The 27,427-nt window shown below is 41.0% G+C and overlaps 1 protein-coding gene across 4 annotated transcripts in view; it reads right to left on the reverse strand.

The window, feature by feature from the left end:
* Window positions 1-27,427, reverse strand: part of SLC9A9 (solute carrier family 9 member A9) — a 510,485-nt gene that overhangs the window by 364,087 nt on the left and 118,971 nt on the right. For all 4 annotated transcript variants that reach the window (XR_011426649.1, XR_002800813.2, NM_001434675.1 and 1 more), the window contains 1 exon segment: window positions 6,986-7,101. Coding sequence is in view for 2 of the 4 variants with exons in the window: in NM_001434675.1 (NP_001421604.1) it covers window positions 6,986-7,101 (116 nt within the window). In the remaining 2 variants the exon portion in view is untranslated.

Below are 27,427 nucleotides of genomic sequence, written 5' to 3' on the forward strand. Positions count from 1 at the left end.
AAAACTAATTTTAATGGTATATTTTATTTAATTCAATATTAAATGAATATTATCATTTCAAAATGTGATCAATATAAAAATTATTGAGATAGTTTTCTTTTTTTTCATATTAAGTCTGAAACCTGGGGTGTATTATTTACTTAGAGCCCATCCGTTTGGACTAGCCACATTTCAAGTAGCCACATGTGGCTCGTAGCCACCATATTGGACAGAGCAGCTCTCAAATAAGCCCTATTTGAGGTTACCTAAATCAGGACAACCTGGATTAATTTTCTTGGTAGAAAATAGGACAAGTCTATGAAGTAAGAATTATTTTCTAGTTTTAAATATTGGACTAATACTTCTGGAGTTCAAAATAGCACAGCTGTATTTGAGTCTTGAAGCAGCTGCATCATATGAAATGAAGACATTTTAACCCAAGTAGGAAACAGGGAAATTGATGAAGTGAGAAAATGCAAAGCCCACATGTGCGGGATGAGTGGCTTCCTGGAGACCTTGGAGGAAATGTCAGTCCTGTAAATACCAGGATGAGATTCTGGCGTCTTTTGGGTGATTAATACTTAATGCAATGTGCTGAGTTCTTCCTTTTCCTAAAGGAAGCTCCTACTTTGGACATCTTCCAACCTGAAAAAAACCCCACACTATTATAACTGCTTCTGCAAATCTACAATCTATGGCTGGAGCTCTCTGGAAAGTGTTAAGCCGCTGACTACCCGGTGAACAGGGAGAAAGAAATATTGGCTGCATGGTCAGACAAGAAGGAAGGCACACATTTTTGTTTTAGTTGAATGTATCTTTTTCAGAGGACAGAAACTAATATTGCCACGCAGCTCTGTGCTGGGAGTTCAGCTCTGTGCTGGGAGTTGCCCCCTCACCTTGAGTCACTGTCCCTCCAGCAACCATGAGAATCCTTATCTCCGGGGTGACCTGGGTTACTCAACCGCGTCACATTTCATACTTGAGAACAGACCCCCTTTCAAGCCCCACACTTTGCTCTGGCAGTTTCTTCCATAAATTTATTAATTCATTAATTTATTAAGTATTTATGGAAAACCTACTGTTGTAGATACTAGAAATATAAGAGGGAAAAGGTAGGGGAAAAAAAACAGAAAGAAAAGAAATAAAGCTCCTCCCTCACAGGGGACAAAGAAATAAGGAAGTAAATAGTAGATCAATAGTAATTAGCGCTGTGCGGGAATGGAAGACAAGGAAAGAGGATGGATGCACCACGATTTAGGGGGACTGTAGTGGGGGAGGAGGGGTGTAATGTTTGATAGGCTGGTCAGGGAAGGTTTCATCAAAGCGACATCTGAGCAAAGACATAAACATGGTGAGGAGGGAGAAACGACAAATGCAAATACCCTGAGGCAGCAACAAGGCCGGTGTGTTCAAGGAACAGCACACACGGGTACACTGAGATCCCCACGTGTCTTTACATACCTTAAAGACCTCTCTCTTTATCTCAGCCACCCCATACAAAGAGACATTTCAGACTTAATAAATTACCTTGGATAGTCTAAATTTATCAAACTGGGACCTAAGTCAATGAGGAATGAGGTAGGAGCATAGTATGAGGTCAGAGGGCTCCCTAAGTGGCTTTAGCCATTTGTAAAATGAGGGATATTAACTGAAACATCCATGTCCGGTTGTTGAGGTTTTCACTCTATTGCCATTTGGCTGGTCCTTTCTCTCCCCTCCCCCATCCTCCTACTTTCCCTGTGTAAATACACCTGAAGACGAGCCATCCTGTTGATCAAGCCCTCTAAGTACTTCTCTCGTCCCCTCTCCTGCCATTTACCATGCACGGTCTCTTTGGGGGCTCTGCCTTTAGTTATCCACTCTCTGGTAAGTGCTTCTGCTGACCTTTACGTCATCAGCAAGGTCAATGAGGAAAGGAGGATGTTCAATCAATCAAATAATAGTGAAATCATCCTAACTGGAGGTACGCTGAAAATTGGCCAAGGCGAAATTGAAACATGCAGGAAGAATTAGGTTTAAGTCTAGATAGGCACCCACAAAAGAAAAATACGAGTAGTTACTTGCACCTAGCTTAGATTTAGCTTAGGCTAAATGGGAAAGAATTAATTTAAAGAAGGGCAAGAAAATGAGACCTGGACAGCATAGGTTCTCTTTCATAAATTAGTGAGTCACAATAATTTAGGCAATAAGTGAATAATTGTGGGGTAAGATTAACTCGGTGTTTTAAGGTTGTTGAAGATCTTAAATTGCACCAATTTAGCAGAGAGTAGGTTCAGCATGTTTTAATATAACAATTAGCTCCCAGCAAAAAGAAGGGAGCTTGGGTTTTCCTGCTCACGTATGGGTTTCTGCTGTGAGATCTCTAACATTTGCTGAGTCGGGTTAGAACGCCAGAATGTCTGGGTGGGGGTCTTTGGGTTGACTGTTAGCTTTCTTTAAAGCAAAAGTTTGTTTTAAAATAAAAACCAATCTCACAGAAATAGGAATCATGGAACATGAGAGCTGGAAAGGGCTCTGGTTGAAACTTTTCATTTTACACATGAAAAGTAAGGTTCTTCATCTGTAAAATGAAGAGGTTGGAAGAGATGAGATTGAATATTTTCCACTTCCAAGAACCTATAAAATCTAGAAAGGCTAAGGGGTACCCAAAGTTGCCAGACTTGGAAGGAACCCGGTTCCCAGGATTCCCTATATGGCTGTGAGTTAATTCTGGTCAGCTCAGTTGTTTGACACGATACAGATAACTAACCATCTTACTGAGTTGAATTTTTTTTTCTATTTCAATCAGTTTTCCTGTGTCATGTAAACATAACCTCAGGGATATCACCAGCCACAGAAGGAGTGAAGCATGAACACAACACAATTGTACTCAGAGCTGGCTGAATCATTAGAACGCCACAGACCGGCCTTCAGCACTGGGGCCAGGAAACAATGGATACAATGACTTTCAACATGTAGATTTGTGCAAAGGTGACCTGAAATAGACCTGACGGTGAAAAGCAAAATGCTCCTATATAGCAGAAGAGAACAACCCTAACTAATGAGAATCACGGATGGGTTGAAAATATTTTATCTTGAGTCCATGCTTCCAGTGGCTGCCAAGGGACTTCTGCCTTTCACTGGGGCCGTGAGAGTGTAGCATGAACTCTTCCAGCAATGACTGAGTGGCCAGGTCATCTCCAAACCAGGAGATGGAGCAGTCTATCCCTATACACCACTCTGGGGCTCTTGTCCTCTAATCTACACCATGGGTTCTAAATCTGAGAACTACTTTCATTTCCTCCTTTTCCAGGAAAAGGGTCAACATCATACATTAAGAAATTCTTTTTCTTCCCCCATACTATAAGCAAAATAAAACAGATAAAAAACTGGGAAAAAAATATTTGTAACTTATATTACAGACAAAGGTTAATATCCCTAATATATTAAGGGCTTCTAAAACTCAGAAAATAAAAGACCAACAACCCTACTGGAAAAAAGGGCATCTTATAAACAGCTGGTTTTCAGAAAAAAAAAAATGCATCTGCCCCCTAAACAAATGTTCAGCCTTACTCATAATAGAGAAGCACAAAGTCCAACGACAGGGAGATATAATTCTTCACCTCTCATATGGGTAAAAATTCAAAATTGTGACAAAATCCTGCATTGGCGTGGCTGTAAAGAATAGGTACTGTCATACATTGCTGGTGTGAAGGCAAAATGGTACAAACTTTATAGAGAGGAATTTGGCATCTAGGAAAATTGCAAATGCATTTGCCTTTTAACCTGTTTCTAGAAATCCATCCCAAAGAAACACTGGCAAAATGGGAAAAGCTGTTAATTTCAAGGTTATTAACTGCAACACCATTCATAATTACAAAAGACAAGGAAGAACTCAAATGTCCATCCACAGACAACTGGTTGAGTAGATGGTGGAGTAGTCTGCAGCTATGAAAGAGAATGAGAAAGACCTCCATATATTGCTGTGGAGTACTCTCCAAAATACTGTTAATTAAAGAGTAAGGTGAAGAGCTATGCGTATAGCAGAGTGTGTGCCTGTTTGTGTATTGCTGAGATTTAAAAACAGAGGGTGAACTAAAAACCAACCAAAATGGATGGAAAATTAGGGTAGAGGGGACAGGGATAGAAAGAAGCTAGATTTCTCTTATTTTGTTCTATGGTGTTCATTTTGGACTTCTGTAGATATTAAATCTAATTTTAAAACAAAAATTAAAAGCAAATGAACATTTTTGTATATTTTGAACATTTTGTATAAAATGAAATTTTGTACATTTGTATATATACAAATGAACATATTTGTATATATTTTGACTTGTGGCTTAACCACACAGAGGAATTATTTCAAGTGATCTTAAAACAGAGTAATTTTTATCTGTTCATTCTTAGTGGGGATATATCCAAAGGTTAAAAAGAACCACAATGAAATCTTAAGCAGTTTTCAATAATCATATTTTTAATAATAATATGTGTATTATAATTTTGAAAATATATATTTTAAGGAAGTAAGAAATTATTTAATGTGATAGCAAGAAGAAAAGCAAGAAGAAGAAAAACTAAGTGGAAATAAAAATTCAAGGTAGTTAAGTAAAATTCCTATAACCCTAAATTTGAACTTGTGATGAATTTGTGACATTACTTCTCCTTCAAAACAAATAAAAATATCTAGAAACAATGACCAATCCAGTAGCAATGAAAACCCCTAGTGCCCAAATTTTGGTCTCTAAGTAAATTTCCCCTCTTAGAAAGAACAAAGACTTCTTTAAGAAATGGTTAGTTCCCAGTCAGGATATGTGAAACCAAGAAGATAAGGTTGGAACATCTAGTCCTGCCCCCAAACAAGAAACCTATGAAAGACCATTGGAGTCATAACAAAGGATGCAGGCGAAACTTGAAGAGGCTCCCAGTTGTCAAAGATGGAATATTTTGATCATCAAAAAGAATAATGACAGCAGTAGATTGAAGCATATCAACTATGTTAAAATCCAAGTGTTGATATAATACTTAAGGAAAGAAAGGCAACATCTTGGTCATATATAAAGGGAAAGGGAAACAACTAATTATTTTGAAAATCAGTACATAAAGGGAAAGAATCAATTATTTATCTTACTTTTTTGTTCAAATGATATCACAGGGTACTCAAATAGTTGATATGAAAAACCGCTTCTTTGTAAGAGAGTATCAGCTAATAAATCCAAAAAAAAGATAGAATTAGCCTACCACTATTTTGTAACTCCTAATAAATGCTAAATTAAGCAGTAATCATCAATGGGGACTAACGCCATTAACTGAAACTGGGAACTCTAAAATGTAGAGCTTCTCAAACTTTACTGTGCATGTGAATCACTTGAGGATATTGTTAAATTCTAGAATCTGATTCAGTAGGTCTGGAGTTGAGTCTGAGATTCTGCATTTATAACAAGACTACACGGTGCCTATACTGCTGGTCAGAGGGCCTTCTAAGAAAGAAAAAGCAGCCCCAGACGTTTGGGAGCTGGCCTGTTACCATCAGCTGGGCCTTGGTCTTCTCCTGTAGAAAGTAAACAGTTTCACAGAACACCACCAGACAAGGTCATTCTGTGACCATGATGAATCGAGATGAAAACAATACCACTGCATAATCACATCTAAACACAAAGAATGAACACTGTCCAAACCACAAAACTGACCGAGTATCCTCCTATTATGGCTATTACAAGGGGCTTCTGCTTCTTTACCAATTGTAGCTTTAGGCTCAATTCAATCTTCCCTCTTGCTGGATAAGACTTACTAAAATGCCCAATCACCCCACGTCTTGACAGCGTCTAAGCCGGAGCAAAGCCCCACTTCCTTTAAACGCTCCCTAAAATCATCAAACAGAAACCCAAGTCCTATGATAAGTCCTTTCTAATACCCTCCGGCAGGTTCCATGCTTCCTCTGGTGAGCATGCTCCCTCATTACAATGAGTAATAAACACACCTTGTTCAACTCCAAGTGTGTTCCGGTGGTCTCTGTCAGAGTAGCAATTCAACAGTGTGATGGCTCAGGCTGACAGCTGAGTCCCTAACCACTATGTGCTTCCTGATGCGATGCTAAAGAGACTCACAGCCACTGATAAAACAACCTTGCCAAAAAAGATGAACCTGAATTTGATTAAGCCTCTAGATTTAACTATCAGTTTACAAGATCCATATGCAATTCAACTACAAGACAAATTGCCTCTTTTTCTTCCTAAATAAATGACAAGAAAAATAGAAAGAGGGAGAATATGTAGATTAAAAGAGACTCAATAGTCATATCAATCAATTGTAATGTGTAGCTCTTATTTGGGTCTTAATTTGTACAAACTACTACACAAACTAATAACGATAATGATAATGACAAAAAGACAAGTGGGATATTTAAACAGAGACTAGCTCTTCGATAATATTAAAGAATGATTATTAATATTTTAGGCTTCATGATGACTGGTAATTTTTCAAAATGCTTACAAATAAAGTGATATGATGTCTAGAATTTGCTTTAACATAATCCAGCCCTGGTGAGAGGGAGTGTAGGGGTGTAGAAAGAAAGACATTGACCAGATTTGATAATTGCTGAAGGGCATATGACAATTCTTTTTACTGCTCTTGCTGCTTTTAATATGTTTGAAAAGTTCCATAGTAAACAATTAAAACAAATTTTTTTTTTTACCGTTTAATTCAATAGATCATTTTTGAAAACAGGCAAGTTGAATGGAGAAAAATTAGGAACTATAGCTCAAAATGGCTACGTGTTCTAGAGAAATAAACTATAATAAATTTTAAAGTCTTTCCCACTACTAAAATTGCTTTCAGATGCATTTTCTGAGAGCTGTGAGAATATTCACCTGTTTATTTCTTTTCTTTTGCTTGTAATCACTAACCGATGTGTCGCTGCAGGTGCAGAGGACTAGGAATTATTATTACGTAAACCCAGGTGATGGTCTTTAGAGAAACGTTCAATTTAAATGTTTGATTCTTGAAAAGAAGAAAACATTTGAGCAATTACCTGGATCTGTAGCAGACATCAGGGAACCAAAAAATAAACAGTCAGTGAAATGAAAGTCTCCATTTTTCAACTGGCCAGCATATACCATGGCCTTCACAAAGCCATACATAATTAACCTGTTGAAGAGAAAAATAAGATCTTCAAACACCAAGTTGAATCCTGTGTAAACCCACGTTATCATGGCTAACCTTCTAGTGTGTGTCCTCAATAAGCATCGTGGACAAATTACTGCTATTCTGCTAATTTATGGCCATGCTGGCTCTCAGCAAACTATCTAAATCTCTTGACTATGAAAGACACCTTTACCAAATATCACGCCTAATTCACCCAGCAAAAGGTAACAGAACAGTTTATAGTATATTTCAATGACAACAAGATAAGTCTCAAGGATATGAAAAATAACCTGTCAAATATGGCACAGCAAGTCATGCCCACAAATATAGCAGCTGGGTTGACATCTGTAAATGGATTGCTTTTCAGTTTTCTTTGCTTTGTCTGCTAGGGATGTCTGAAAAGGTTAAATTTCAAGTCTGTCACTGTGATGAGAAGGATATTGGCCACTCACAGGGCACTCAGTCAACCAGTTACTTTACAACAGATGAGTCTCTAGTGTGGCTGGTGTCAGGACACTTTCACACTGGGCAGAGAATCGCTCATAGGGTAGAGCGCCTGTAACTTCAACACACTGAAATGTGCTGAAAATGAGTCCTGAAATGGTTACCTTTTGACCCTGCAAGAAAAGCTGTTCAGGAGATTATACGAGTTTTATAAGCTTACCAAACCCACACCATTGAATGCAAAATTGTCTGTTTTGGTCATCATTTGCCACCCTATACCTTTAAAACAATATTTAATCATCTAATTGATTGATATTTCTAAAATCTTGGTAGAGGAAATACAGAAATTGGTGAACTGGACCATAGTAAGATCACTACAAGTGACTCCAGGGGAGTCCCTAGAAACTACGGACCCTCAGACCGATAGACCGACGTTTAAATATGCACACGCATTTAAAGTTAGTTTCCTGAAAAATGTTCTAAGGTTGTGAGCATGGCTAAAAAGGCTAGAAATCGGATGGAAATTGTAATGTCAATGAGAATGCAGATGTTTCAAATTCTGTTAAGAAAAATATCTCCACGAGAGAATATTTTAGACACACCTACATTTAAACCCACGTTCTACCGCCCACTAGCTATATGATTTTAGGATATTACCAAAACTTTCTGAGCCTCAATATCCTTATTCACGAGGTGGGGATCACAATAATGGTTAGCCCATAGAGTTGTCTGAAGGATCGCCTGAGAGAATACACATTGGTTTCTGGCACATAGTAAATTCTCAATAAGGTTATATTTACTGCTGATAATAGTTATTAAAATAGCGAATATTTACCCACTATTTCCACTTCTTCACATGTTTCAACTCATTTAATCCACACATTGATCCTATACGGTAGGTACTATTTGCATTTTACAGATGAGAAAGTTGAACACAGAGTGATCAGGCAATTTGCTCAAAGTGACGCCACTGTTAAGTTGTGAAGCCAGATTTGAACGGCTGGCATTTGGCTCCAGAGCCCGAGCTGTTGACCAGCACAACATATTGCCTAGGTGAGTAGTTCTGTATTTTACATTACATGTTCTCTCACATAATATACTCGCAACTACCCCGTGCGGTGGTTGCTCTAGGTAGTACAAAGGGGCAGCAGTGGAGTATCCCTAAGGACTTGGAAATAATATTACCCTCTGAGTTGAACTATTAAGACCACCATAATGGGTCTGAGCAGAGAGACCCAATACTGCTGTGAAGAGTATGGATTCTAACAAGGGAGTCTGAATCTTGACCAGGCTGAAGGCGTTAACATCTGAAAGATTGTCATGAGTCACAGCAATGGTTGCTGGGAAGAGGCAAGTCCCAGGGGCCTCAGGCATGCTGGCTCAGTCACACTTACCCTGGGGAGGGCATTCTGCTGTTTACCAGGGCGCGCAGCCCCTTAACAAGTAGATGGAAACTTCATTCAGCTTATTTGTTCATTCAACAGACTTTTACTATTGAACCCCCACTCTTTGTCAGGCTTGTGCGAGGTGCTTAAGATGCATCAGTAAACAGAACAAAGATTGCTGCCCATCTGGAGAATGCTTTTGAGCAAGATAGCAATAAAAGATAATCTCATATTTGAGTTATATATGCTATCCACATCACTCTCTGAATTGAGCCTGCGGGTCTGATCAACACTGGGACACTGTGGCCAGTCACGACATCAGCACGGAAATGCTCTCTGACAGTCATCCCTCAGCCGTTCTGGGGTTAGCACACTTCACCACAGTCCTGTCTCATCTGAGCCACACTTCAAATATGGAGCATCAACAGGCTTTGGAATCAATAGAAACTTTATGACCTGTGACTCTATTTCTGAATTCTATGCCCATTAGTTAATTTTACAGGTTAGGAGTCTGAGGCTGAGAATTAAAATAACTTTCCCAACCAGCCTGTGGCCGAGTGGTTAGTTTGCACGCTCCGCTTCAGCAGCCCAGGTTTTCGCCAGTTTAGATCCTGGGCACAGACATGGCACCACTCATCAAGCTATGCTGAGGCGGCATCCCACATGCCACAACTAGAAGGACCCACAACTAAAATATACAACTATGTGCTGGGGAGCTTTGGGGAGAAGAAGGAAAAATAAAGTCTTAAAAAAATGACATGCCCCATATTGCACAGAAGCCATTAAATTGGATAAAATACAAAATATATACATATGTACTACCCAGGCTTGGCAAGGTTATGGAAACTAGAAGTCTCATATACAATTGATGGAAATGAAATTAAATTCCTTATGGAAACCAATTTGACAATTTATGTTAAAAGTATTAAATTTTTTATATTCTATAGCTTACTAATTGTTTTCCTAAGAATTTATGCCAAGAAATTAATCAAATACATTCCAAAAGGTCTGTATTCAGATTATTTCAGATTACTATTGCTCATAAGAGTGAAAAATCAAAGCAATCTAAATGTCCAGTGAATAAATTACAGAACACACATGTGATGAATCAATATGCAGCTATTAATACCATATACCAGACTGTATACTAGGCACAGAAAAGTAAATTGACACAGCAAATTATAAAGTGGTAATAAATAATTTCTAATTTTATAAAAATTGAATATACTTAGGCATACATACAGATACAAAATGACCAGAAGCATATGGTCTAGGATGTTAATATTGGTTATATAACAGAATGACACGTGACTATTTTCTTTTTTTACTTTTTTGCATTTTTCCGATTCTGTTTAAATAGGTTACAGTAAAAACAAATAACAGCGTACATTAGTGATTCCTAGTATGTGACACAATAAACATTCATTGTGTCATTGAATCCTCAAAATTCTATGAGTTAGGCATTATAATTATTCCTTTTTACAAAGGAGAAAATTAGGATTCAGAGAGGTTAAGTAACTTGCCTAAGGTCGCGGAAGTTAGCTTGTGACAGCTGGATTTGAGCCCAGGCAGCTGGATGCCAAAGCCTACATTCTTAATGACCAACTCTATAAAGCTTTCGAATTGCTTTGAAATGAGGAGGAACACGCACGTACACACACAACCCTATACACACAGTTTATTTAAAAAAAAAGCAAATGAGTTATTTACTCCAAATCAACTCCCAGACATAAAATAACTATAATTCCAATAGCTTCCTTGAGATAATACCAAGAAAAGAAAACAACAACAAAAAAGCTCAGTTCAGTATGAGCACCATATGGTCATTGTTATTATTAGTAACAACAATGGTCATTATCACGGGTAATTATAAGAAGTCAGTAATTAGTGTGCATCTACTATGTGCCAGCCACTCCTTTCTAAGTGGTAGCAATTGTCATTGCTGCTACATTATTATTAATAAAAACTAAGTAGTTATAATTGTATTAACTGGGAGACTAAAAACATGAACCCATTAGCAACCACCATCTTCTCACAGAGTGGTATGTTCTATTAGCACTTCACAGAAAGTACTTGAGATGGCTCAGGATACAGGAAAGAGGTGGTTTGATGGGGAGAGGGAATCCAGGGAGGTCCAGGACATGCAATGCCACAAAGAAGATGGACCCAAGTGAGATATCCTCCCGGGGTCAGTCTGTGCTCGGCGACAGCCCAGGTATCAGGGATAGGCAAAAGCAGAACTGCCTCATGAAAAGAAAAATTGTTGATAACATTGATTTCAACAAATATCCACTTAGTGCTATTCTTTGAAAAGCAGAGTGTTTGTGCTACGGAGGATACAAAGGTGGAAACCCATGACCTGCCCTCAAAGAGTCCAGTATCACAGGATGGCAGTTGCGTCACTGATGCTAAGAGAAGGCACTGGGTAAAAGAGAACTTGGGGAAATGCCCAACACAATGTTCCACACGCTCACTTTATTGAGTGTTTGTGACACACGTACTGATTTTAAATTTCATGAGCTTGTTTCACACTATTAAAATTCCACACCTAAAGGCATGTTGCAAAAATGTTTCAAAACAAAAAGTTGCAGAAGGCTCAATTGCTTGGATGATTTTTAAGTATGCCATCTTAATCTCTCTCAGTATTTTTAAAAAAGAATATTATGTCTTCTTCTTTTTAAAAATAGTCTTGATCAAGCTATGAATAGATCTACTGGAAAAGGCAGTCTTTGAACTGCTAGGAACAAGCAAGGGGAGGTATTGTCAGTTTGGAGACATAGCTGTGTGTACCCGTCCCGTGGACTGTCAGAGAAGCCCATCCCTGCCCATGGGAGCACGTGAAGCAGGCCCCTCCGTGGAGCTCACTCTGCAGTGGGAAAGCCCAGAACCAACAGGCTCTGGACGCGACATGAAGGTTATAATCTGCATCTCTATTTCAGATTTCTATACCCAAATATTCTTCTTTGGAGAAGTATCTTTCCCTATTTATTTGTTCATATTTTATGGAGAGTTCCAATCTTACATTTTCTGGGTTTCGAGGGCATGCATTTATGGAGAACTCATAAATTCATTTTTTAAAGCTTTATTGAGATATAATTGACCTATAACTGTGTAAGTTTAAGGTGTACAATGTGATGATTTGATATATGTATATATTGCAAAATGATTACCATCATAAAGTTAGTTAACACATTCATCACCTCACAGTTAAAATATTTTTGTGTGTGGTGAGAACTTTTAAGATCGACTCTCTTAGCAACTTCCAAACATACAATGGTACTGTTAGCTAGTCTCCACGCTGCACATGACATCCTCGGCACTTATTCATCTTATAACTGGAAGTTTGTACCCTTTGACCATCTTCATTCACTTCTCCCATCCTAACCCTCTGCCCCTGGCAACCACCAATCTATTCTCTGTTCCTATAAGGGAACTCATAATTTCTCAGCGCTGAGCTGGATGCGATTCAGAAGGTCTTCTAGTCAAATTCATTCATTCACTCCCTCATATACTTATTAATTTGTTCACTAACTCATTCATTCAACAAATAATTAACAATGGACATAATTCCTTCTCTCAGGGAGCTTACATTTTATTGGCAGAGCCCAACACTTAATAGCTGATTTATAATTTGTTATTTTATTAGTATCTTGGTTAAGTCCTGTGGAGAGATGTGTACTGCACATGTGCACACACGTGCACAATGGGAACATTGAAGGGGACTTCATATGGAAAGGATCACAAGTTCAGTCCTAGCAATGCTGAGATTGAAGAGCTGGTTGGACTGTTGGGTATTAGATTTGGATCTCAATGAAGGGTTTGCTCAGGAAACAGATTAGAGAGCAGACACCTTGGGTATGCACGAAAGTCTGAAGAGAACATAAAGTGGAAGAGAGCCTACACCTGAGGCCTGGGGAATTCCAGAATGTGAAGATGAGGTAGAGACAATGAGGCAGCTGAGGATACCGAGAATCAGGCAACAGACACGTGGGTGAAATCTAGTAGAGCATCACAAGAGTCAAGAGAAGAAAGTGTTTCAAGGATAAAATAAATAAGGTTGAATGCTGCCAAGAGGGCCATTTTACTTAATGTCATTAGGAGCGTGGGAGCTAAAGCGAGATTAGAATGGGTTGAAGAGCTCATAGAAAATAAGGAAACTGAGACAGGAACACAACCAACTCTTCTGAGAAGTTTGGCTGTGAGGGAAGGCAGCTCTGTCTCCAGACAGAGGAGGGATTGGGGTGAGACTTGAGTTGATTGTAAAGACATGAGGAAGAAGCTGTGAAGAAGCTCACATCTCATGGGAACTCATGAATGGGGATTACAAATTCATAATTCTGTTGTCAAGACTAGCGGCATGAGGCAGTGAGTCTGACTTTGCATGGAATTATTCAGGCCTCAGAGAGAGTCTATAGGACCATGGGCTCCTACGGGTGTCAAAGGGATGATTCTCTTCTTTTGTCACTGTTTCTCACTGTATATATATGCCATTTGTGTATATGTATGTAATGTATACACATTAAGTCCTATAAGAAATGCAAACAGGGGCCAGCTTGGCAGTGTAGTGGTTACGTTCATGCACTCCACTTCAGTGGCCTGGGGTTTGAGGGTTCGGATCCAGGGTGCAGACCTACACACTACTCATCAAACCATGCTGTGGCAGTGTCCCACATACAAAATAGAGGAAGATGGGCACAGATATTAGTTCAGGGCCAATATTCCTCATGAAAAAAAAAAAAAGAAAGAAATGCAATTTCCACTCTAGCAAGGAGAGACAAATCACCTACGCTGGCAAAACACGTGATAGAAAGTGGTAAGTATCCTAGGAGAGGTGCAGATTGAGTGCACTGAATTCACAGAGGAGAACAAGCTCTCTTTACTTGGGGACACAGGAAAGGCTCTGAGAGGAAGATGGCATATTTGCTGAACCTGAAATAAACACTGAAGTAATGAGACTGCCAGTGATGTCCCATCTATATGTGGGATGTCTCAACTACTGATTTTTTTTTCCTAGAATGCAAAACCTTTCCTACGAAGGTGGTTCCTTCTTGAATCATTACAAAACCCAATGGTCAAACAAATGAAACCCCTCCTTTGGTAATCCAGGGACCATCTGCCATCTGCCACCCACTGCAGACATGAAGGGGCAAGGCTTGTCCCGGCTGAGCTGTGGCTCCACTTCTGGCTTTCAGCTCAGCCCCCAGTACAGGCTGCTGTGCCCCTAGAGCCTCAAAGCCTGTGGGCCCCGTTGTACCTGAAGCAGGTGCTCAGGTCGCACAAGGCTAGATGGCCCCTTTGCTTCTTTCTACCTTTCCTACCAGGCTCAAGACTTTGCTCCTTTTACTTCATCGAAGGTTGGGGAGAAGAAGAAGATAAAGGAGTCAGTTGGGTGGCTTGCGGACATATTATGAGCACGGGGGATCAGGTGAAGCCCCACTCATCTTTGCCATGGTGACAGGTGACCCCCTGTCCAGTTCCTACAGCAGATGTCTTGTACCAGGAACTATGAAGACAGTGGACTGCCTGCTCCCAATCCTCTGTCCTCTGAAGGGTGGAGGAAGACAGGCTTTAGAGGAAGGGGAAGGTTGCGTCCAATTTTTTGTCTATAAGTGGAAAGAGGAGGCTGGTTAGGGAACGGGATGGGGTAGGAGGAAGGGGAGCAGTGAGGGGAGGGTTCTTTGTCAGGGGAATAAGTGTGAGTGTTGAGGTTGGAAAATTCTATGCCAGGACATTTGGCCACTCAAATATTTTGTTTGAAACAGCCATCACCAAGACAACTACATCCTACAGTTCTCTCTATCCATGCCCTCTACTCTATTCTTACCTGCCAACACCCCTGTGGAACTTGATTTTTCTCAAGGCACCTATCTGTCATTGGGGGGGACCCTCTGGCCCTGAAATTTTAAGAAAGAATAAAAGTAGTGGGAATGAGAGTGAGGCTAGTGGGGAGGGAATGAACATTTGAACATTTGTCGAGTACCTACTCTGTGCCAGGCCCCATATTAGTACATTTATCTATTTTTTAGTCTCCACACACACACACACACACACACACACAGACACACACAGACACCAGTTGGGAAGCCATCATGAATCTTACTTTATAAACAAGAAAACCCAACAAGTGATAGAAATGAGATTTAAACACATGTTCCTTTCTACTTTTTGCTATTGGACACTAAATAGAAAATTTAAGATATCTTTGCCTTGATTTCCCAAATTTAAAAAGTCAATTACTATATTCTTTGCTCCTGGTAGAATGTCTTTGACATGATACACAGGGGGCCAGCTCTTCAAGGGGAAGGCATGGCCTAAAAGACCTTCCTTTTAGGCACCAGTTTTCACTGTAAAGGGTATGGGAAGCGTCACGGCTGCCATGATTCTCCCTTTAAGCCACTTCTAGATCAGGCTTCCTGTGGACCAAGAAGACAACATGGCCACCATATTTTTTCAAGAATGGAAACGGTCCAGAGGGGAGGTTGTGATGAAATACGCTGTTCTTTAACCATGGCTGGGGTCCAAGGCTCTGGGACCTTGGGACGCTTGGAACAAAGTGAAGGGAGTCCATTTCCCACATACTCTTACTGTCTGCTTGCCTGCCAACTTGCCACCTTCCTCAGCCTCCCCCAGAGGCTTCACTTACTCCTGTACTTTTTTGCCAATTCCTGCTCCTACAGCAACCCTCACAGGTGCCTGCTGGGAATCAAGCCTCTCTTCTGTTAAGCGCTTCAAAGTTCTTGGAGGAAATGTGATATAAATCCCAAGCATGAACATGGAATGGGCATAAGTCACAATGCTGCCATGCAGTAGGAGGTAGCGATCTACTGAAAGACGAACCACACTCGGTGAGAACTTGACCAGGCATCGTGATTGCATGTCTACTCACAGCCACTCTTTGGGAGTATGCTGGCTCATGCAGGGGTGAAAGGGGATCACTTCTGAGAAGACTGAGAGGAGCAACGAAGGAAGTGCAGAACTCAGCCACACTCACTAAAGGCATCAGGCACCCAAGTGACAACCTCCCTTACAGAGCTTGTCAGCCCTCGCCAGCATCCTGGGATGCATGGCCCTTAAGGTGCTCTGAGTAATCTCGGTTCCTTACCTTTCTCTACTCCCTGGGCATCCCACCTTCTCTTTTCAGAAAACCATGCTTAGCGCTCACTGGATATAATCACAGCTCTCTCGCTCCCACCCCTCTTTCAACTTGTATTCCCACTGTCCATCCTCTGACATGGTTTACAAAGCTCTCTTCTTTATCTCATCCAGGTCCTAAATTCCACCCATGCATTCTTTGCATGCCCATCTTACCTGACTAATTTGAATAGAGAGAGCACATCTGGAATGTTCTGCCTTCTGTACTCTGTTCCCATCTCCATTCTATGCACACATTACCCAGCCTTGCTAGGTGCTAAGAGTTACAAAAACAAATCTGATGGGGCTTCTGTCTTCTAGGAGCTCACAGCTTAGGGGAAGGGATAAGCAACATGTGTACAGAACTGCACTACTAAGTGAAAACTAACAAGTTTGGTAAGAAAGCTAAAGATAAAGTGATATGAGATTCAGAGGAGGAAGGGAGAACCATGATCTGGGGAAAGAAGGCATTGAAGGTGAATCTTTCTTGAAAGGCAGATGGGGTCAGACATAAATAGGAGGAGGAGGCACAGGGTTGGTCACTGTTGGAAAAGGTAACATGGGCCACCAAAACAAGCAGGTGGTAACACATGAGATGTGGACAGTGAACTTGAGTAATTCAGTGTGATGGATTCTTCCACAATGTATTGCTACATAGTCTAATTCAGTGGTTCTCAAATTTTGCTGCATATCAGAATCACAGAGGGAGCTTTGAAAATCATGACACCTGGAACTGGTGCAGCCACTATGGAAAACAGTATGGAGATTCCTCAAAAAGTTAAAAATAGAAATACCTTATGACTCAGCCATCCCACTACTGGGTATCTATCCTAAGAGCCTGAAATCAGCAATTCCAAAGGTCCCATGCACCCCTATGTTCATCACATTATTCATAATAGCCAAGTCATGGAACCAACCTAAGTGCCCAGCAACTGATGATTGGATAAAGAAGATAGGGTATATATATACCATGAAATACTACTCAGCCATAAAAAAGGACAAAGTCGTCCCATTCACAACAACATGGATAGACCTTGAGGGTATTGTGCTGAGTGAAATAAGCCAGACAGAGAAAGATGAACTCTGTATGAGTCCATTCATAGGTGGTAGTTAACATATAGACAAAGAGAACTGATCGGTGGTTACCAGGGGAAAGGGGGATGGGGGGAGGGCACTAGGGGTGAAGTGGCGTACCTACAACAAGACTAATAATGATGTACAACTGTAATTTCACAAGGTTGTTAACTATCATAATCTTAACAAAAAAAAAATCATGACACCTGGGCAAAATTCCAGACCAAGTATATCAGAATCTCTTCAGGGGGGACTCAGGCATCAGTATTTTTTAACGTTCTTCTATTGTTCCAATTTGCAGCCAGGATCTAGAACATCTTGCTTCTAATGTCCAGACCAATCACCTGGGGATCATCAGGTCCGGAGAGAGGCCTGAGATCCTGCATTTCTAGTGAGCTCTCAGTTGGTGCAGATGCTGCTGGTCCCAGGTCACATTCTGAGTAGGAGACTTTAAAGGAAGACGCTGTTAATTAGGCAGAACCACTCAGCCCTGACGGTAAACTCCTTAAGAGGGCAGCACTTTGATTCACAAATAGAGCTTGCCCGAGAGGCAATTAATACAGGGCCACGTACAGATAAGCACCTAACACCCGCTGCTTGGTGACTTGGTCTCCCCGTTCACTTCCGGGTGAGAGGCAAGGACTAGCGAACAGCATGTGAGGATTCAAGATATTGCTACTTCTCGGCTCCAGTTTGAAGCTCCTTGCAGAAGAAAATTAAAAAGGAGTAGGGAAGAGGGAGTGAAGGAATGTCTCACCCACTAAAATGTAAAACTGAACGGACCCCAGCTGTGCCTTTGATCTATAGCTCCACAGAGACTTCCTCCCCACGTACAGAGACACATCCTTCGCTGACAAAGGGAAGGAGCTGGACAATTGCTTTGGTCTCATTACACCCGAGGCTGGTCACTGCTAAGTCCTATTGAGTTTTCAAAAGTGGTAAAGGCAATCTTCAAGCTTTTCTTTTTAAATATTTTTTAAAATACTAGCAGAAATTGCATGTTCATTATAGGAATACTGTGCCAGTTAGATAAAACAGGTTTCTTTGCTTCAGGCTGAACGATACCAACTCAGAAGCTCTGATTGGCAGTATAAATATGTGTGTGTGTGCATGCATTTGTGCTTTACATATATACACACACCTATCTAGACATATATGTAAATAGGTATATACATATATTCATATGATCTTTGATTAATAACAAGTAAGGAAGCCTGTACAAAATATCCCAAAGTCTGAAATTCTTCCAGGCTAAAGCAGCAAGAGAAAAGCCCACTGCCCTGTCCTCTCTGGCTCTTGGACAATATTTTTCACCTTTAAAAACACACGCATGACTGTTCCCTCATGTGCCCTCACCCCTCCTGGGAGGTGGAGGAAATCAAGGTCCATTATTCTCCTGTCACAGATGAAGTAACTGCCACAACAAACTTGGAGGCCCGTCTACCATCTTACAGCCTTTGGGCCGCCATTTTTCTTCAAGTGTGAAACTGAAACACTGTTGGGAATCAGCTATTTAGATCAGGAAAAAAAAAAAAAAAAAACCAAAGACTATTCAACCCAGAATCCCTACTTAAAAGTACAGAAACTATGACCCACCCAGGTTGATGGCTTGGTCAAAGTCACATTGAACCCGGCAGGTAGAGGAGCCAGGACTGGAAAGCCAGTTTTCTCCTAAAGAGAACTGGCTGTTTCCAAGACTGCTGCCTGGGATTTCAGCAAAGGGAATAAAACCTGTGATTCGAAGATAACTTGCCTAATCTATCATGCCCAGGAAATATTCCATCCCTTTTCACATTCCCTGAAGCATATTTATGTTCTTCAGCTGAACCATTTGGAACCCTAAAGCCGACTGCTGGTTGCGATAGGATGTAAATAACAAGAAAATGCAACTCTCTGGATCTTCCCCAATCAGCTCAATTTTCCAGCAAGCAGCAAGCTTATAAATAATGTAGATATTTAAAACATATTTAGCTCATATTAAAATGTTACACTATTTACTGTTTGATTGATGGTTTAAAATATATTATCATTATTGATGACAAGATAGAATGAACAATCTATCCTCTGCATGATGAAAATCAAACATTAATTCCTTGCCCTGATTCTTCCTTTTCAACCATGTCAATATATTTTTGAAAGCTTTTTGATCTAGTATGGAGAGCTTCAAATGGCCTGTTTTGTTTACGACGCATGTAACACAACTCGTTACTGGAAATTGCTTTGTAGTTGTAAAGCAAACTTCTTTTGTAATATTTCAAATCACTTTTCAGAGCAGACAAACTGTTCTCAAGGGCTTCACTTCTAATAACAGAGTTTACCCACTAATCAGATAGAGAAGAAATCACCAAAATACTTCAGAGGAGAAGAAAACAATAAAGTATTTAGTCCCGTAAAGTAATTATTGCCTGAGATGCTGAGCTTCGAGATCATTGCTCCTGCTCCCCATCACCCCAGCAACACAAATATCTGCTAAAGAAGGTCATTTGGTTTGCTGAATTTTGTTACTCCCTAGTGTCCCAGGCATAATATGAATGGAGCAGGCTCAGGGCTAGATCTATGTGGAGCCAGCCTGACCAATCCGTGGGAACATTTCTGACAATCACCCAGTCATCTGGTCTACTCCACACCAGAGAATTGATGTAACTTGATCCTCAGCTATGCCCCTACTTCCCGTCTACTAACCTCCATCCTTTTGACACATGGACTGGCTTTACACTATTAGGCATTGAACTGTAGACAGTTCTGCATGTCCCCATGTGATTTGAGTTGAATGGGCTTTGAATTCAACTGTAAGACAGAACCTGGTCGTGTGAACCATCTGCAGATGAGGGTCAAGTAAGGGGGCCAATAGTTAATGACTCGATTTCTTAACAACTGCATTCCCCCGGAGAACAAAGTACCTGTTATTATGCAGTGTGATTTCATCTTTAAGGATACAGCATAGGAGAAATAAGTGCCTTCTTCTTTATAAAAATGAGGTTCAGAGGAAGAGGAAATAATCAACTTTATTTATTAAGCCATATAATACATTTTTAATCAACTGCCTACTATATGCCCAGCTCTTTGTTAGGTGCTGGGCATAAAATGGTTAAAAGATAATGAGCAGTCTTTCTGGTACATAGAGAAGTAAACACACTTACAGTCTATCATGGTGAGTGTCTCTGCCACTTTCTAGCTCTTTGACCATAGGCAAGTTACCTATCTCATCTTTTCCTCAGTTTCCTTGTCCTAAGGGCCATAATAATAGTCCTCCTTTTGTGTTATTACTAGAGAGTCACTGCTGAATGACCCGAAGTGTTCTTTAGTTCTTTCAGCTATCACTTTTGTTGGGAAACACAAAAGGCCATTTAGCATCAACATTCCTTCAAAGACCCAAGAAGTGAGAAAACCTCCGGTTTGAAGCTATCAAAAGAAGCCTTTAATAAGCTGTTTTCAACAAAGAAACATACATTTTCACCTAATTCCACCATGGAAAGTTGCCAAGACCTCATTGGAAAAAGATTACTCCTTTAAATGGTTCTTCATACTGGATCTAGTGTTGTCACAAGGCATGCACCACTGAGGCCACCTCTCCCAACACCACCAGCTCCAATTTCAGGTCCCCCTGAAGAAAATAGGCAAGTAGCCATGCAGAAGATGGTGAAGCCAAGCTTGCCAGGAAGCCACAAATAGCTTAATAGGTTTGGTCATCCACATAGTGAAAATATTCAAACAAATATCACAAAATTCCCAAGGCCCAGGGAAGTGACAAGAGAAGATGAGAAGTGAAGACAGATCTACAGCAAAAGAAGTAGTGGAGGAAAAAGAAATCAGTGTATTTGTGCAGACCTTGAATATACTAATTCCACTGTATTCAACATTGGTGAGATCTCAGCTAAAATATTTTCTTGTTCAAAACACCTCATTTGGAAAACACCTCCTAATATAGTGAGGGTTAGAAATACGTTAGATGGGCAAGGCATGTAGAGCTAGGTTTGCTACCTGAGAGAAGGCCAAGAAGCAACATGGCGCCAAGAGTTTGAAACTGGAGGGTGGCCATAAGGAAGAGAGAAACAGGATTTGTTCTGTGCTCTTCAGGAAGCCAGGAAAAAAGGTGGGGAGGTGGGTTACAAAGGGTTACATCAGCCTATTGAAAACCTGTCCAAAGAATGAGGTGGGAATGCACTAAGGTGGGAGGTAGTGAGTTTCCGTCCCTGGAGGAATTCAAGCATCCTTGAAATATTCTATAAAAAGGATACTGGCTTCTTCTATATAAAGGATACGAGTGTGCTTGAGGCAGTGAATTTAGGAGATGGAACTAAATGATTTTCAAGGTGATTTTAAATTCTACAACTTTATGGTTTTATAAAAATCTGGAGAAAAAAATTAAAGACCAAGAGAGGAAGATGGGAAACTTTGTAATTGACAATATTTTCTAGCATTTAGTCAGTTATCAAAGTAAAAACAAAACTGATAGCACCTAAAATCTGGCACCAGGAACTGATTTCATTAGCCAGAATTCTTTTCCTAACTTGACAGTAGCTTCTTCACAAATGCTTAGTTTGGGATTAGAATGAGATTAGATGAAGTTATCTTTGTGTCAAATACCTCAGCTTTCCCAGGAGATGGGAGGAGGCATTCACAAAACTCATTTCACTCCCTAAGGCCAGGGAACAGTCATTTTGCTTTTCCAGATGACCCTAAACAAGGTGTCTAGCAGCCTCTCTACCACATCCAATACCAAGACTTCTGTCTGGCTTCTAGGAGGACCTACAGGCACCTCCAACTCATTATCTCTGAGCCTGAACACAGGATCTGATCCAGAACCCTGGTGTTCCTCCAGTGTCTCTTTTCTTAGCAAAGATACCAACTTCCATCTAGAAAACTGGCGGTCATCTTGGACACACCCTACCTCCTCAGCATGCTCATCCTCACATGGAATCCACCACTAAACAGCCATTTCACCTTTTGAATTGGGTTCAGATACATCCACTATCGAGTCCAGGCTAACACCACATCTCCTCTGGATAGTTCTATGTCTGCTGAAATGGCCTCCCTGCATTCCCTCACTTCCCACCAACATGTAGCCAGAATCATTTTAAAACACAAATCTGACCACGTATCTCCAGGCTCAAAACATTTTGATGACTTCCCATTGCCCTTAAATTAAATGCTAAAATACTTGTGGTGGTTATTCCTTCCCAGATCCATTCTCCATCCTTTCCACCCTGCTCTGTGTCCCAAGAGGCTGACCTGTATGGGCTCCAAAAATGGTTTCCCTCATTCTCTGGATTCTGGTTAAATTTGACCAACGGGTGTGAAAGGACACTAGCAAGAGATCAGAGTGGGAGAGGAGAGTAAGGCTGAAGTTTTTATTCTTTATTCTTTCAATTCTCTCCCTTCAGGGTCTATATGGGCTCTCTTTGTCCTTCAGTCAGAGGTCATAGCTCTGTTCAGTTGGTCCTGTCCACATAGCACCCTCTGCAGGTTCTGGTACCACTGCACCCCTTTCCCCTTCAGATAATGATGCCCCACAGTTACTAGCCCTGGGAAACTGGACTACCCCATGGTTTTTCTTTGCCTTTACCACATCTTTTAAATAGTCCTCAAATATCAGTCTTTCAAGGAAACCACTCTGGACCCTCCTGCGAGAGTCAGATCTGACTAAAAGAAGCGTTTATAATGCCTATACTTCTTCATAGCACTCACCATAGAAGTAACTGATTGTGTAATTGATTGTCTAATGTCTATCTTTCCTGCTATGAGGAGAACAGGGTGCCTCTCTGTCTTAGCCATCCTCAGATCCCTAGAGTACTTTCACATAGGTTCTCAGTAGCTATTTATCAAATAAAAGGATGGTGAGAGTGGAGAAGAGGGAGAGGTAGGGAGGAGGGCTGAGACAGATGTGAAAGAGCCCTGATCATATGACCAGAACCATCACAAACAGACGACTCCCAACTTCAGGGCCAAGAAGTGAGAACAGCGTAGACTGTCCTCTCATTGTCATAGAGAAGCTGGGGGAGGTATGACAGCAAAACATTGTCTGGCAGGATACATTTCACAAAAAGATTATTTGCCAAAGAGGTTATCTTCAATTAAACACATTTTCAAAATGTAAGCTTTATACCCAAAAGAGTAAGTCATTTTCTATCGTACTGCACACCAAGCCACCACGCTCCATAGCCACTTGGCTGGATTTGACATAGGTGTTACCTTGAGCTATTTTCAAAAGAGAAATGGTGTTTTTTCTTTAAGACTCAAACGTCAATTTTTTTAAAAAAACACATAGTTAATTTCTTATTAAGTATTACCTGTTAATTATCAGTTTACATCAAAGAAAGGATTAGTTAAAATGTCTCATCCCAGACTCATGACAAGTGGAGAAGAGTGGCCACCATTGGCCTGGGAGCCTGTGTGGGACTCAGGCAAGTCTCTCCTGTTATGAGGTTGTGAAAACCAACAGGGAGAAGGGCACTCAGAATAAGCATCCTAAGGGAGTACAAGTCAAAGTTAGGAAATCAGTCCAGAATGGGGTTACCAATTCAAATGGTGGTGGACAAAGGCCGAGGCCAAACAAAACAAAAAAATCAGACAAACAAACCAGCATGATGATGATGAAGGGAGAGGGGGTGGGTAAGGGAATGTGTGGCAGGCAGAGGGAAAGAAAGAGAGGTCATTCTAGAGGGAAAGTATAAGAGCTTGCTAAAGTTCTTTATGTAGCTCTTCTGCTGTTGGCTCAGATGTCTGGGAAGTCTGTGGGAGGCAACAGCAATGTTTTCACCAACCACAGCTGGTGAGACCAGGAAGGGGGAAAGGATGGGCAAAAGATGAGGGAGAGAGGACTGCAAATGAAGTACAGTCTTTGGCTGCTCTACAATCAGTAGCTCTTAGAGGTAAAGCCTCTGGTGCCTCCCAGGGTGGGTGGACCATGGTGGAGTGCCCCTCCAGAACATCAGGGATGCCCTTACAGCAAACATCACCTTATACAGGTATCAGTGCTTCTCAGACTCTCATGTGCAGACCAATCACTTAGGGATCTTGTTAAAATGCAGACTCTGATTCAGTAGGTTCGGGGTGGGGCCTGAGACTCTGAATTCTAATATGTTCCCAGGTGATATGGATACTGCTGGTCAATGGAGCACACTTTAAGTAGTGAGGTCCTAAACTACACACAGGGTAGTCATCTTCCAATGAATGGCACTGAACATGGCTTTTCTCTTTCATTCCTCGCCTACCACAGATGTTGTAATCTCTCTGCTAAGTGGCAGTTGAATGCCTTTAAAATTGTTAGGGTTAGTGGCTAACAGTAAAAGATTACACAGAAAAAATCAGACTATGAGCTTCTCTTGGAAAATAGGAAGATCTAGAAATGTTGGGCCATTATTTCCTCATGGAAACAATCCATTGGAGCTGAGTGGAGGCTGCCTCCCGCAGAGGGGTGTGAACTTACTACTTGCCACAGTCTGAACCTAGAACCACACCCAGGTGCCTTCAATCTTTTACATTCCCTGCCTCATCCTTTGCATTTGTGCTGTGAATTCTGACACACTAGTTCGAACCAAGATGCATCCCACTTATTGGAAGAGCATTTTGTTTCCAGTAAAGTGTTTTTAGTTATCAACATAATTCTTCATTTTGGAGAGCTATGTCACTGGTATTGAGGATGGAAACAAGTCCATAAAGAACACATTTTCTGTAGAAGGTGGTCTTATCTGTTTGCAGACAAGGAAAGAAAAAATGAATACACAGTTGAATAAACAGGGGCAGGGTTAGGAGGCCCACTCTTCACAACGTGGATGCAACAGTCTCAAGTGGTAAGAATTAAGCAGCTAATCATGTTCAATGACAACTGAAGGATCCAGATGGTGATGGTAAGTTCAAGCCACAGTTGAAGATCAAATAGGTTATGGTGAGTTAAACAGGAGAGAAAAGAATGACTGAGCCAACGGAAAAAAGTGAAGATAGAGCATCCCACCTAAGCCATTTCTTAGGAACTGGCAAGTTTACAAGCCTCTGACTTGAAGACATTAGAACAAAAAAGACACATTCAGAGAGAACAACATAAAGCTAAAATAACTCCTTTCTCCTGCTTGCAATCTTTGGATGTGCAAGCTCGCCTACTGGTTTGACTTGCGCTGTTTACTTACATTTTTCTGTTCTTCTTACATATTTCTCTCCCCCACACATAAGATTTTGAGAAGAAACTCAGGGGAAAATGTTTTCCTTGCACAATTCTTTCACGTTTTTATTGAAACAGTATCCCTAACACCAACAGAGTCCTCACACAGGGAACATTTCTGCCCTTGTTAGGGAATCGAGAGGTTTGGATGAAAGGTGCAGGGAGCAATGTGACAGCAAGACTCGATCAGGCTCAGCCATCTCCCCGCTGTCCCAGTCCCTCTTACCAGGAACTGAATCCCTCACAGAGTGAAATGCCTGAGTTCTGACATCTTCCCTGCCCACTCCTTCTTACAGCCTGGACAGGCAGGCTCTGCTGTTGCCCTGTAGGTGGCCCAGGCACCGAATGCACAGGCATGACACTCAAGGTTAAGGTAAATTGTACATTTAAATCATGTTTTTACTTGAGAAAAAAGTCTACTTTTCTTGTGTCTTTAATAAAAACACACATGAACCCATAAAACCACAGCATATTCTTTAGCTTTCAAGTAAGCCCCTTCAGGAATAGGAGGAATTATCTTCAGCTTTTAATTATGTTTGCCCCAAATAATCTAGTCACTATTTTATTTGAGTATTTGCTTGCTTTTCCTAACAAGGAGATGGTGAGAGTCTTAGCAATGTGGAAGATGGTGGTACCAGAAAAATACCAGAGTCCATATTTTTACTCGAAAATAAAACAGATGCAGAGCCAGCCCTGATTGCCTAATGGTTAAAGCTTGGTGTGCTCAATTTTGGCAGCCAGGGTATGGTTCCCAGGCGTGGAACCACACCACTCATCTGTCAGTAGCCATGCTTTGGCGGCGACTCACATAGAAGAACCAGAAGAACTTACAACTATTCACAACTATGTACTGAGGCTTTGAGGTGGGAAATGAAAAAGGGGGAAAGATTGGCAACAGACATTAGTGTGGGCTGAATCTTCTCCTGCAAAAAAAATTTAAAAAATAGATGCAAATATATGTGTGATGTTCCTTGTTGAATATCATGTAGGGCTAGTTAAATCACACCTTGGTACTTGCTGTTTCCTTCACGTGACATGCCTTCTACCTCCACCACTCCTGCCCTTTGATATCCACCTGAAACAATCCTACTCAATCTTCAAGTCTCAGTTCAGGGGCCGTTGTCTTTGGGAAGCCATCTTGACCTGCCCACTGTTTGCCCTGGGTCTTCCAAGGCAGCGTTCTCTCCTTCCTTCCCCATCCATGATTCTGTGGTTGATGTAGCTTATTATGTTGTTCTGAACATCTGTTTACTTGTCGTACCCAGGCTGTGGGTGCCCCAGTCCCGGCGCCATACATTATTCTTCTTATCTTCAATATCTAGCACAGTGCCTGGCATTTAAAGGTGTTGAGCAATTGCTTGTTGAAAACATTTATGATAAATGAAAAAAAGTTCTACCACGGTAGCAGCATTGAGCTATCCCCAGCCCAGTCCTGTGCAGGCCTTCCTGTCATTCTGGAATATCACCCTCTGTTTTTCACTCACCGACCCACGTGGATGTAGAACATGGTTGTACTTTTTGCAGGTCAACTGTCAATCCAAGAATCAGAGGCCCACCTACCCGGAGATTCCTTGAGGTGCCCTCCTGGAAAACTGCTTCTACTATTGTTCCTACTATTGAGTAGATGCTCAATAATTATTCAATTAAATAACTAATCTACTTTTTCTCTCATACTTGGCTGTAATTCCTAACCGTAATAGCTGGCAGCATTTTTAAAAGGCTTCCAAATGAATGTTCTAAATTGAGCCTGATTGATATTTGTAAAGATTCTGATACACACACACAAACACACATAAACGTGCCACACTTGGGTTCTTTACTGGAGTTATGAGGCAAATATTCCAAAGGTTCTATCCATACAGTTAAGACACATGACAAATAATTTGGAAAAACAAGACAGATTTCTACCTAGGCTGCTCTTTGCTGTCCTTTTCTGGCAATCACAACCAGGACTGACTGTGAGGCTGGAGGCCGCCTGTGGAGGATGCATTCGGCTGCCAGCGCCTTGGGTCTCACTGGCTGAGGAAAGAACAAATGAGCAGGTGCAGAGTTTTATTTTTTTTATTCAACCCAGACATACAAGGTGTCAAGAATCCAGGCTCTCCTGCCTGTAGAAGCCTCCTCGAAATGTTTCTTA

This window comes from Equus caballus, chromosome 16, assembly GCF_041296265.1.
Source record: "Equus caballus isolate H_3958 breed thoroughbred chromosome 16, TB-T2T, whole genome shotgun sequence".
NCBI lineage: Eukaryota > Metazoa > Chordata > Mammalia > Perissodactyla > Equidae > Equus > Equus caballus.